The 12,232-nt window shown below is 43.9% G+C and overlaps 1 protein-coding gene across 1 annotated transcript; it reads left to right on the top strand.

Moving 5' to 3' along the window:
• The first annotated feature begins 8,825 nt into the window (after positions 1-8,825).
• Positions 8,826-11,609, top strand: HSPA2 (heat shock protein family A (Hsp70) member 2). The gene has a single exon (XM_023232275.2). It carries the CDS (start codon positions 9,204-9,206, stop codon positions 11,121-11,123), a length of 1,920 nt encoding a protein of 639 aa, XP_023088043.1. The 5' UTR covers positions 8,826-9,203; the 3' UTR covers positions 11,124-11,609.
• Positions 11,610-12,232: the final 623 nt, after the last annotated feature.

Genomic DNA, 12,232 nt, shown 5'->3' with positions numbered 1-12,232 from the left:
TTATCTTCGAGGGTCTTTCTAAAATAAAAGGGGTTGTTAGGCTACTGCAAATATAAAGAGACATAATCACAAATCTATGTATATAGATATAAATAATTCTAAACTTAAAATCACTAGAATTGTAGCTTAAATATTACAAAATGTACTTAGGCAACTTAAAAAGTTACACCAAAAATCTGTAGTTTAGAGTGTAAGAAGTAATGGGTACAGAGAAAAAAAATTTAAGACCAATATTTTAACAGGATAATTTGGTTATTACTCACTATAGTAAAACACTTGCCCTTCTTCCTTTTCCACTGTAAATGCCAATCACAATCTTGATCATTTATATTAATGAAACTCCTTTTTTAAATCTGTTAACTTGAAGGAGAACAGAAGTGGTATTACTTCAATAGTAGTAGATTTCCACAAATCAGACACATTATTTTTTTCTGAACTTGGCAATATAACCTAATAAGGCAGAATTAGTTTCTGTTAAAATACTTATTCTCGGCTGGGCGCGGTGGCTCAAGCCTGTAATCCCAGCACTTTGGGAGGCCGAGGCGGGCGGATCACAAGGTCAGCAGATCGAGACCATCCTGGCTAACATGGTGAAACCCCGTCTCTACTAAAAATACAAAAAACTAGCCAGGCGAGGTGGCGGGCGCCTGTAGTCCCAGCTACTCCGGAGGCTGAGGCAGGAGAATGGTGAAAACCCGGTGTAAACCCCGGAGGCGGAGCTTGCAGTGAGCTGAGATCCGGCCACTGCACTCCAGCCTGGGCGACAGAGCCAGACTCCGTCTCAAAAAAAAAAAAAAAAAAACACTTATTCTCAATATTTATGTATAAACTATGCTTCTCGGCTTTCAAATTTCAAGATAAAATTTAAGTATTCAATGAAACGATGGTTAACAGGTTTTTAAAAATCTTTAATGGAGAAGTTAAATATTTGGTGAGATTTTAGCTTGGCTATAAATGCTTTGTTTTATACATATATATGCAAATATACACATTACTTAACCATATGCATTTTATTTCCTTATTCTGAATATACTTGTAGTTTTACTTCTTTCTGTTTACATACCCAATTCCTTATGATTATTTTCTTTTTACTTTCTTCTGCTGAACACTTACTTTTTAAAAATTTATTTATTTTTTATTATACTTTAAGTTCTAGGGTACATGTGCACAACGTGCAGGTTTGTTATGTATGTAGACATGTGCCATGTTGGTGTGCTGCACCCATTAACTCGTCATTTACATTAGGTACATCTCCTAATGCTATCCCTCCCCACTCCGCCCACCAATTCCTTATGATTATTTTGTTTCTTCTGCAATATCAAGATGTTATATATTTTGAGAAATGCTTATTTTTATGACTATTTATTCCAATGTTTTAACAAGAAGCACAGAGATTTGCAGTATTCTTAATAGTATGTACAGAAGTTACATAATTTAAAAAACCCTCACTATAAAGTAGGATAACTTGAATATTCATTCTAATAATTATACCAAGTGAAAATCTAAGCGTTAATTGCAATGTGATAGTGGGTAGAAAGAAGAGAAAAACCCACTAAAGTGTTCAAATACATGTGAATTCAACTGCTTTAAGATAAATAAAACAAATAAGCCTAGGGAAGTGTTAGAGTCTAAAAAACCCTAGAGTTAATCTCTTTTGGGAACATGAGGAGGTATACAGAACTGCAGACTTCTAAACATAAGTAGGAAAAAGAAAAATAAAAGAATATTACCAATAATTAAAGGTGCCAGATCAAAGTAGTAATAAATCAACAAATAATTTTTGATTGACTGGTGGAATTAGATTTACTAAATAAAAATGGCTTAAATTTTGATGTACTAACTATAAATGTAATGAATTATAATAATTATAAATGGTATAAATGCATTCTACAATGTGATTATTTTCTGTATTTTAGTATACAGTATAAAATGGAATTATTGGGTTAAAGTACTTTTGTTACTTTTTTAATCCATTGTTTTTACCTAATAAAATTTCCTCCTCTATATTCCAAAGTTAAATTGTCTGTATATTACTTTTATTTATACTGTATTTTTTTCAATCTGGCCATTTAAAAAAATTACTAGTTTTGAAAATTATTAACTCCTTCCATCCTCTACTACCACAATAATAAGTATCTGATATAGCTAAGTATGATGTTCTCAGGTAGCTTAAGATGTGCACAAAGAGAATTAACTAAAATTCTTATTGCCAGATCCTGATTTCTTTCAATATAGAAGAATGATCTGTTACTCAGCCTGGAAAGTAGTGGCAAGATTATAGCTCGCTGTAACCTCAGACTCCTGGGTTCAAGGGATCCTCCCACCTTAGCCATCCTAGTAGCTAGGACTATAGATTCCCACCATGATGCCTGCTAATTTTTAAAACTTTTTGTAGAGATGGGGTCTCCCTGTGTTGCCCAGGTTGGTCTTGAACTCCTGGGTTCAAGCCATCCTCCTGCCTTGGTCTCCCAAGTGCTGGGATTACAGGTATGAGCCACTGCATCTGGCCTGGGTTTCCTTCTTAATACACAAAGAAATAATTATTTATACATATCCATTGATAAAGTGTTCAGCTCTTTCGGAAGCTTAATTCATTTTTCAAATAACAAACACAATTTACTGTTCAGAGAAATAACTTATTTGCCAGTATAATTCATTTTTTTTTCAGTTTAAGAATTAAATAAGTATTAACAATAATTGCATATTGAATCTGATTCTCCAAGTATAGGACAGCCTCACTTCTTCCAGATTATTTCAGTCTCTTCCACAAGGGTCTATAAGGTTAGCACTAAAAGCTGAAGTAGGTACAATTTGTCTGCTATTGTCATAGATTAACTTCTCTTCTGGAAAAAGCCTTCCAGGTTCAGGTCTCTTACCCTTCCATACCAGGCATGGAAGTGTCTTACCCCAGCCTACTGTGTATCTACAGCTTAACTGTAACTCCAAGACTGAATTTTTTAAGACTTAAAGAAACCAATGGCAAGATTTTTCCTGTAGTGATAGGTGAAGAAATATTTTAGGACACAGCACTTTGTAAGAATTATAAAATGACAGTATTTATAGAGATCTTAAAGATAATCATTAGTTGAACTTCAGTTTGCTCAAGGGCCCTCAAATGAGAGGCTGTTATTCCATCTTTTCTTCAGGCCAACATTATCTCCTCAAGAAAATCTACTACAACCCTTGTGAAGGTTGTGCTTGGGTAGAGATTGAGAGGATTTTAGGAAAATTCACAAGTTTGGCATTTTTTTCCCTAGTAATTCTGCAAAAATTTATTATTGCTCAGTCTCCTTAGGGCAGGTCTAATACCCAGGCACATAGTTTTAGGCCATATCTTATTCACCTTTGTATCTTTTGTACAAATATTTTCAGATACGACTTTGTTTCAACTTTTGGTCTCTGCAGTGTCATTTAGTACAGAAATATAAGAGGTAGGCAGAGTATCTTCCTACTATAAAGAAAAAAATGAAGTTATTATTTTCAGTTTTTTTGTTAAATAATGTGTCTCAGGTCACTTTGAATAAATACTAAGCTAGTGAGTTACTACTGCTTTCCAGGCACTCTTCTGGGTACTAGGAATTAATTACAGAGAATTTGACATATGTTAAAGCTCTTGTTTTTCCCACCATTTAATCTTGTGGAGCCTTAGTCTTTGGATTTAAAAAATACTTTAAAACACACTAGTATTTATAATCTGCCAAAGAGAGAGTTCACTTGTTGAAAATCAGTAATAATTTCTATGTAAGACTAATAAACTTTGTTTCAACTGTTGATATGGTTTGGCTGTGTCCCCACCCAAATCTCACCTTGAATTGTAGCTCCCATAATTCCCATGTGTTGTGGGAGGGACCTGGTGAAAGATAATTGAATCATGGGGGAGGTTTCTCCCATATTATTCTTGTGGTAGTAAGAGCTGATGGTTTATATAAGGGGAAACCCCTTTCGCTTGGTTCTCATTCTCTCTTGCCTGCTGCCATGTAACTGGTGGTAGTGAGTAAGATCTGATTTTTTCTTTTTTTCAGCATCTAAAATCTTTTTAATAAGAGAGTAGGATCCAAAGTTAGTTTTTGTAGCCTCGGCTGGCCTGTCGGCCCCTCCACTCAAACTTTCACCCCTTGGAGCAGACGTAGGGTTTGGTGTGGCTGTGTGGGGTTCCCAGGCCTTGCTGAAATACTGGTACGCCTTTCAGCCCTTGCAAGGACTGGAAAGCAGGACGGTACCACAGCCCTTGGGGGTGTCCAGGAGCAAGATCTGATGGTTTTATAAGGGGAAACCCTTTTGCTTGGTTCTCATTCTCTATTGCCTGCTGCCATGTAAGATGTGACTTTTGCCTTCTGCCATGATTGTGAGGCCTCCCCAGCCATATGAAACTGTGAGTCCACTAAACCTCTTTTTCCTTTATAAATTACCCAGTCTTGGGTGTCTTTATCAGCAGTGTGAAAATGGACTAATATAGCTGTTAATAGTGAAGTTCTCAAAATCAATTGTAAAAGTACAGTAAGGAAACTTAGAAAAATTACTGATAATTCTACCTTCTAGATAACCAATTTTGATGCATTTTAAATCTATATAAGATTATCCTACATATAAGAAGATACAAGTTTCATATATTTTGTTCACTTAATTATACCAAGAAAATTTTCCCATGTCTTTAAAAATCTTGTAAACCATGTTTACGGCTGCATAAGAATTCATCATATGCATGCACTATAATTTAGTGCATTTTTTGGATATTTTTGGATATTTAAACCATTTCCTTTCTATTATCATTAACATAAATAATACTACCTGCATTTTCTATTATTTCCTTAGAATAAATCCCACGATGAGTAATGCTAAATAAAAGGCATGATCATATTTAATGTAAAGAAAAAATATTGGCCAGGTGCGGTGGCTCACTACTGTAATCCCAGCACTTTGGGAGGCTGAGGCTGGTGGACAGTTTGAGCTCAGGAGTTCGAGATCAGCCTGACCAACATGGCAAAACCCCATCTCTACAAAAATACAAAAATGAGCGGGGCATGGTGGTACATGCCTGTAGTCCTAACTACTCCAGAGGCTGAGGTGGGAGGATCGCTTGTGCAAGCTGTGAACCTGCCACTGCATTCCAGCCTGGGTGAAAGAGCAAGTCCCTGTCTCTTAAAACAAACAAACAAATTAAAAAAAAAAAAAACCCCAAAATACAAATACAGTGTATTTTTTGGGAAAAGCTTAGGATGCCACTTAAACTATGGAACATATGAAACATAAATTAGAGCAGAAAAAAATCTACACTGCTAATGAAAATGCGGGTATAATTGCTACTGTGGTTTCAGAAAGCTGTGTTAAAGATGAATGTGGCGGTCAGATTGCAAGATGTGTTTGTAATTGGGCACAGAGGTAGCACAGTTACTGTGCAAAAGAAACTATTCCTCTGAAGCTCTAATTTTAGTGTTTCTATGTGAGAACCCTGGCCTGCTTGCTCTTTTGCAATCTTGGTTTGCTTGAGGTAAGTGTGTGAGGGCTGACTGAATGCAAGAGATCTAAAGAATCTGTGTTTCTCACATTCTTTGTTTCAGTTGTAGCTGAGACTGTATCTCTAAGTCATATATCATCAGTTCTACAAAGAATATGCATTGCTTCCAGCCCACTAATTCCCTCTTTTCTAAAAAAGAAAAGAAAAGAGAAAAGAAAAACTCAGGCCTATAATGCCAGCATGTTGGGAGGCCAAGATGGGCAGACAATTTAAAGTCAGGGGTTCAAGACTAGCCTGGCAAACATAGTGAAACCCTGTCTCTACCAAAAATACAAAAATTAGATGGGCGCGCTGGTGCACATAAGTAACCCAGCTATCTGGGAGGGTGAGGAATGAGAATCTCTTGGACCCAGGAGGCAGAGGTTGCAGTGAGCCACTGCACTCCAGCCTGGGAGACAGAACAAGACTCTGTCTCAAAAAACAAACAAACAAACAAATACCCCCCACCCCGAAACTACACAAAAGACAAGAATTTCCAAGAATAAAATCAAGAGATCTGTACTCACAATTCATGACAATTTCAATTAGAAAAGTCTGGGTTTTATCCTTGTTTTCCTAATATTTTTTTTCTTTTCTTTTGAGACAGTCTTGCTCTGTTGCCCAGGCTAGAGTGCAGTGGTGTGATCTCAGCTCACTGGAACCTCCACCTCCCGGGTTCAAGCAATTCTCTGCCTCAGCCTCCCAAGTAGCTGGGATTACAGGTGCCCGCCACCATGCCTGGCTAATTTTTGTATTTTTAGTAGAGACAGGGTTTCACCATGTTGGCCAGGTTGGTCTTGAACTCCTGACCTCGTGATCCACCCACCTCGGCCTCCCAAAGTGCTGGGATTACAGGCATGAGCCACCGTGCTCGGCCTTCCTAGTATTTTCTTTAAAAGGTCTCCTTTTTTGACATTTTTTCAAATTCATGGAAAAGAGGATAGGAATTATGGTTAAAACTAGTACTAACTGATGACACTAACCGATTAATAGCAAATTATGTTCTTAAAAACTGGAAATGATATACACCACTACATAAAATAATCTTAAATGTTCATTGACTGACTTTATAGAATTCTGCCAATGTTACTTTTTGGTCACAGATAACTTCTGGGTTGACAAAAGCTTTTCTTGAGCGCCATTTCATACAGCTTTTACATGGCTGCACATCACTAGCCTGCTTTAAAGGATGGTGCTCCCAGCCCAAAGCCTCAGGAAAAAGGCCATGGCCCAAAAAGCTCTGAGATGTATCCTATCCACCCGAAGAGCCTATTGCTTGCCTGTATCCCTCCCTTCTAGTGACACTAATTTTCTGTACAGAAATCCTAGTTCCCCAGCAAACACTGCTCTCATCTTCGCCCATACACAATCTATGTAAAGAATGACTTTTCTACTCTTTGCTGGCGAACTTCAGCTCCCGGCTCAGGCATGCCACCTCTTCCAGGTCGCCCTCAGCAATGCACTTTTCCCTCAGCCTGGTTGTGCTCCCTGTGTTCCCATGGCGCTTTGCTTTCAGCGCTTCTCCTAAATTATGTTTACCTCTTTATTAGACTCTCTACCTCTGAAGACCACGCCATGTCATTTGACTTTTTACTGCCATGTAGTAGGTACCCGTTCAGGCTTGATGGAGGAAATATCCCCAGCCTCCCCACAAATATTATGTAAAGTGATCGCTGTCTTTGCATCTTCCTGGAGACCATTTATTTTATTTTATTTTTTTGAGACGAAGTCTCGTTCTGTCGCCCAGGCTGGTGTGCAGTGGCGCGATCTCAACTCACCGCCTCCCAAGTAGCTGGGACTACAGGGCGCGTGCCACCACGCCCGGCTAATTTTTGTATTTTTAGTAGAGACGGGGTTTCGCCATGTTGGCCAGGCTGGCCTCGGAACTCCTGACATCAAGTGATCCACCTGCCGCGGCCTTTTAAAGTGCTGAAACTACAGGCATGAGCCTCCGGGCCCGTCCAGGAGCCCATTTATATGGGAGCCTGCTTCTACAGATTATCACCTGGTACCAGGGTATTTTCCAGACCTGTCCTCACATTCGTGTTAAACAGGAGGAAGTGAATCGCGCTCCTTTTCATCTATCTTCTCGGAGGGTTTATGCCTTCAATAGTAACCTCAGCACAGCCAAAGAAAATCATTCCATTCCATTGAGCGAAGTCAGAAACATGACTAGGTCACGATCACAACTGCCTGTGTGCCAGGATGACCGAGACTGACTGACTTTATGGTGTTTCAACGTGTGGGTTTTGACTGATTATATTACAGGTTTTCTAGTCAAGAACTCAAAGCAGTGGATAAAGCACTTGCGACCTAAAATAAGCAATGGAATGAACAGGAAGGCGAAACCAGAGTTCAAAGCGGCAGGACAAACAGGAAAAAGGAAGAGTGAGGCTGGAAGGGTTTAAATGCAGGCTCCTCGGAGGACGAGTCGCCGCCACACCCGTCTGCCGTCCCTCCAGCCGCCCTCAGGCGGCGCGGGAAAACGGTCGGCCTCGCCCTGGGGTCAGGTTCTCTCCGCCCGCCAGGCAGTGGGGCTTTTTTTGTTTGTTTTGTTGTTTTTGAGACGGAGTCTTGCTCAGTCACCCAGGCTGGAGTGTAGTGCCGCGATCTCGGCTCACTGCAACCTCCGCCTCCCGGGTTCCAGCGATTCTCCTGCCTCAGCCTCCCGAGTAGCTGAGACTACAGGCACGTGCCACCACGCCCAGCTAATTTTTGTATTTTCAGTAGAGACGGGTTTCACCATGTTAGCCAGGATGGTCTCGATCTCTTAACCTTGTGATCCGCCCGCCTAGGCCTCCCAAAGGCTAGGATTACAGCCGTGAGCCACCGCGCCCGGCCCCAGCCAGGCTGTTTTAATCGAGTGCTCACAACCACTGAGACTCAGCGAAGCACGCACCGTAAAATCCCAGGAGGCCGACCGCTGGTTCAAACTTTGTCTTTTATCCCCGTCCAAGGGATCCGCCCTCACCCCCCACCCCAGCCACGCCAACTCCCTATTCCCTCCCCTTGGACGGCGCGGGGGAAAACAAGCTGCTGGAGCCGTATTTCTTCGGTGCAACCAACTCAAAATGAGTTCCTCCGTCCCTGCGTGCTCAGCGAGTCAGAACCCTAGCACTGAACTGCATTTAAAGCCTCAGGAATTGAGCGAACCCTCCCGGGGGCTTTCCTCACCCGGCTCCCCTTCCACGCCTCCTCCCCGTGCCACGCCTCAGTCCGCGCTGCTGATTGGTCGCGTGCCCTGCCAATCCGATGCCCATCGGCTAGGGCAAACACAGCGAAAAAGCGCGTACACCTGGCTCTGGGAGCGCGCGCCTAACGCCCGCCAGCAGCAGGAGGCGCGCGAGGCGCCGCGGCCTGGCGGCCGAGAGTCGGGGAGGAACCTCATTTACATAACGGCCGCCCCTCTGTCTCCTGGCTGGGGCCGGAGTCCCGCCTCTCGTCCAACTTGAAATCTGTTGGGCCACGGGCCAGTCACTCCGACCCAGGCAAGCCTGTGGTGGAGCTGGAAGAGTTTGTGAGGGCGGTCCCGGGAGCGGATTGGGTCTGGGAGCTCCCAGAGGCGGCTATAAGAACCGGGAACTGGGCGCGGGGTGCTGAGAGTTGCTGGTAGTGCCCGTGGTGTCTGGTGGGAGGTGACCGTTAGTTAACTCCGTGGAGTTCATTTCCCTGGTTTCCCCATCCTAACGTCGTTCGCCTTTCAGTCAGGATGTCTGCCCGTGGCCCGGCTATCGGCATCGACCTGGGCACCACCTACTCGTGCGTGGGGGTCTTCCAACATGGCAAGGTGGAGATCATCGCCAACGACCAGGGCAACCGCACCACCCCTAGCTACGTGGCGTTCACTGACACCGAACGCCTCATCGGCGACGCCGCCAAGAACCAGGTGGCCATGAACCCCACCAACACCATCTTCGACGCCAAGAGGCTTATTGGACGGAAGTTCGAGGATGCCACAGTGCAGTCGGACATGAAACATTGGCCATTCCGGGTGGTGAGCGAGGGAGGCAAGCCCAAAGTGCAAGTGGAGTACAAGGGGGAGACCAAGACCTTCTTCCCAGAGGAGATATCCTCCATGGTCCTCACGAAGATGAAGGAGATCGCAGAAGCCTACCTGGGGGGCAAGGTGCACAGCGCGGTCATAACGGTCCCCGCCTATTTCAACGACTCGCAGCGCCAGGCCACCAAGGACGCTGGCACCATCACGGGGCTCAATGTGCTGCGCATCATCAACGAGCCCACAGCGGCGGCCATCGCCTACGGCCTGGACAAGAAGGGCTGCGCGGGCGGCGAGAAGAACGTGCTCATCTTTGACCTGGGCGGTGGCACCTTCGACGTGTCCATCCTGACCATCGAGGACGGCATCTTCGAGGTGAAGTCCACGGCCGGCGACACTCACCTGGGCGGTGAGGACTTCGACAACCGCATGGTGAGCCACCTGGCGGAGGAGTTCAAGCGCAAGCACAAGAAGGACATTGGGCCTAACAAGCGCGCCGTGAGGCGGCTGCGCACCGCCTGCGAGCGCGCCAAGCGCACCCTGAGCTCGTCCACGCAGGCGAGCATCGAGATCGACTCGCTCTACGAGGGCGTGGACTTCTATACGTCCATCACCCGCGCCCGCTTCGAGGAGCTCAATGCCGACCTCTTTCGCGGGACCCTGGAGCCGGTGGAGAAGGCGCTGCGCGACGCCAAGCTGGACAAGGGCCAGATCCAGGAGATCGTGCTGGTGGGCGGCTCCACTCGTATCCCCAAGATCCAGAAGCTGCTGCAGGATTTCTTCAACGGCAAGGAGCTGAACAAGAGCATCAACCCCGACGAGGCAGTGGCCTATGGCGCCGCGGTGCAGGCGGCCATCCTCATCGGCGACAAATCGGAGAATGTGCAGGACCTGCTGCTACTTGACGTGACCCCGTTGTCGCTGGGCATCGAGACAGCTGGCGGTGTCATGACCCCACTCATCAAGAGGAACACCACGATCCCCACCAAGCAGACGCAGACCTTCACCACCTACTCGGACAACCAGAGCAGCGTGCTGGTGCAGGTATACGAGGGCGAACGGGCCATGACCAAGGACAATAACCTGTTGGGCAAGTTCGACCTGACCGGGATTCCCCCTGCACCTCGCGGGGTCCCCCAGATCGAGGTCACCTTCGACATTGACGCCAATGGCATCCTTAACGTTACCGCCGCCGACAAGAGCACCGGTAAGGAAAACAAAATCACCATCACCAACGACAAAGGTCGTCTGAGCAAGGACGACATTGACCGAATGGTGCAGGAGGCAGAGCGGTACAAATCGGAAGATGAGGCGAATCGCGACCGAGTCGCGGCCAAAAACGCCCTGGAGTCCTATACCTACAACATCAAGCAGACAGTGGAAGACGAGAAACTGAGGGGCAAGATTAGCGAGCAGGACAAAAACAAGATCCTCGACAAGTGTCAGGAGGTGATCAACTGGCTCGACCGAAACCAGATGGCAGAGAAAGATGAGTATGAACACAAGCAGAAAGAGCTCGAAAGAGTTTGCAACCCCATCATCAGCAAACTTTACCAAGGTGGTCCTGGCGGCGGCAGCGGCGGCGGCGGTTCAGGAGCCTCCGGGGGACCGACCATCGAAGAAGTGGACTAAGCTTGAACTCAAGTCAGCGTAAACCTCTTTGCCTTTCTCTCTCTCTCTCTCTTTTTTTTTTTTTTTTTTTGTTTGTTTCTTTGAAATGTCCTTGTGCCAAGTACGAGATCTATTGTTGGAAGTCTTTGGTATATGCAAATGAAAGGAGAGGTGCAACAACTTAGTTTAATTATAAAAGGTTAGTTCCAAAGTTTGTTTTTTAAAAACATTATTTGAGGTTTCTCTTTAATGCATTTTGCGTGTTTGCTGACTTGAGCATTTTTGATTAGTTTATGCATGGAGATTCGTTTGAGATGAGAAACCTGAAGTTTGCACACTTGTTCTATAGAAGCTTGGAAACAATAAAATATATAGGAGCTTAAATTGTTTATTTTTATGTACTACTTTAAAACTAAACTGAACATTGCAGTACTGTTAAGGACAGGTATACTTTTTGCAAACAAATGCATAAATGCAATGTAAAGTAAAGCTGAAATTGATCTCAAAGTTACTGTCTTGGAGTTTTCAATTTTCCTTCCTTTATATTTTACCCATATTAGTCTTTTAAGATATTAGTATGATATGAAATTTATCTGACCAATCTTGTTTAATTCCCAGATGAGGGTGCTGCCTTGAATTCCAACAACTTAAGGGGAAAAGAATCTGGGTAAACTTCACCCACCCTTAAATACAGAAACCTGACTGGGGGTCTTCCTAGTGTACCCAAACTCCTACAACTTAAGTGTCTAAATGAAAATTCACCTGAATATTCCAGGAAAATATGAGCTATATTCTGGGGTTAAGTGTGAAATGAGCCTTTAACAAAAGCTGGGCAGAAGTTGTCTTATAATTGCCAAAGAAAGTATGGAAACCAGTTAATTTTGTGACATACAGGAGCCTGAAACAAGAGACAGCAGGCAAACTTTCAAGTGATTTAATAGTGAGTATAAATTTAGTCAAACTTGTTTAATTTTCTAGTAAAACAGCTCAACTTCTGAGCTTATGGCAAATTCTAATAACATGTTTCCTGCAGTTAGAATTACTTGGGTAGGGAAACACAGATTATTATTTTTTTTTTCTGGTTTGGGGATGATAATGCTTTTGCAATACTTGCCTTAAATCACTACAAT

Source organism: Piliocolobus tephrosceles, chromosome 6, assembly GCF_002776525.5.
Source record: "Piliocolobus tephrosceles isolate RC106 chromosome 6, ASM277652v3, whole genome shotgun sequence".
In the NCBI taxonomy this organism is placed as follows: Eukaryota; Metazoa; Chordata; class Mammalia; order Primates; family Cercopithecidae; genus Piliocolobus; species Piliocolobus tephrosceles.
Note: the sequence above shows the minus strand (reverse complement) of the source record. Positions and strands in the feature narration are given on the sequence as shown.

Coding starts and splice junctions, on each gene's coding strand:
- HSPA2 (XM_023232275.2), top strand. CDS start 9,204: ATGTCTGCCCGTGGCCCGGCTATCGGCATCGACCTGGGCACCACCTAC.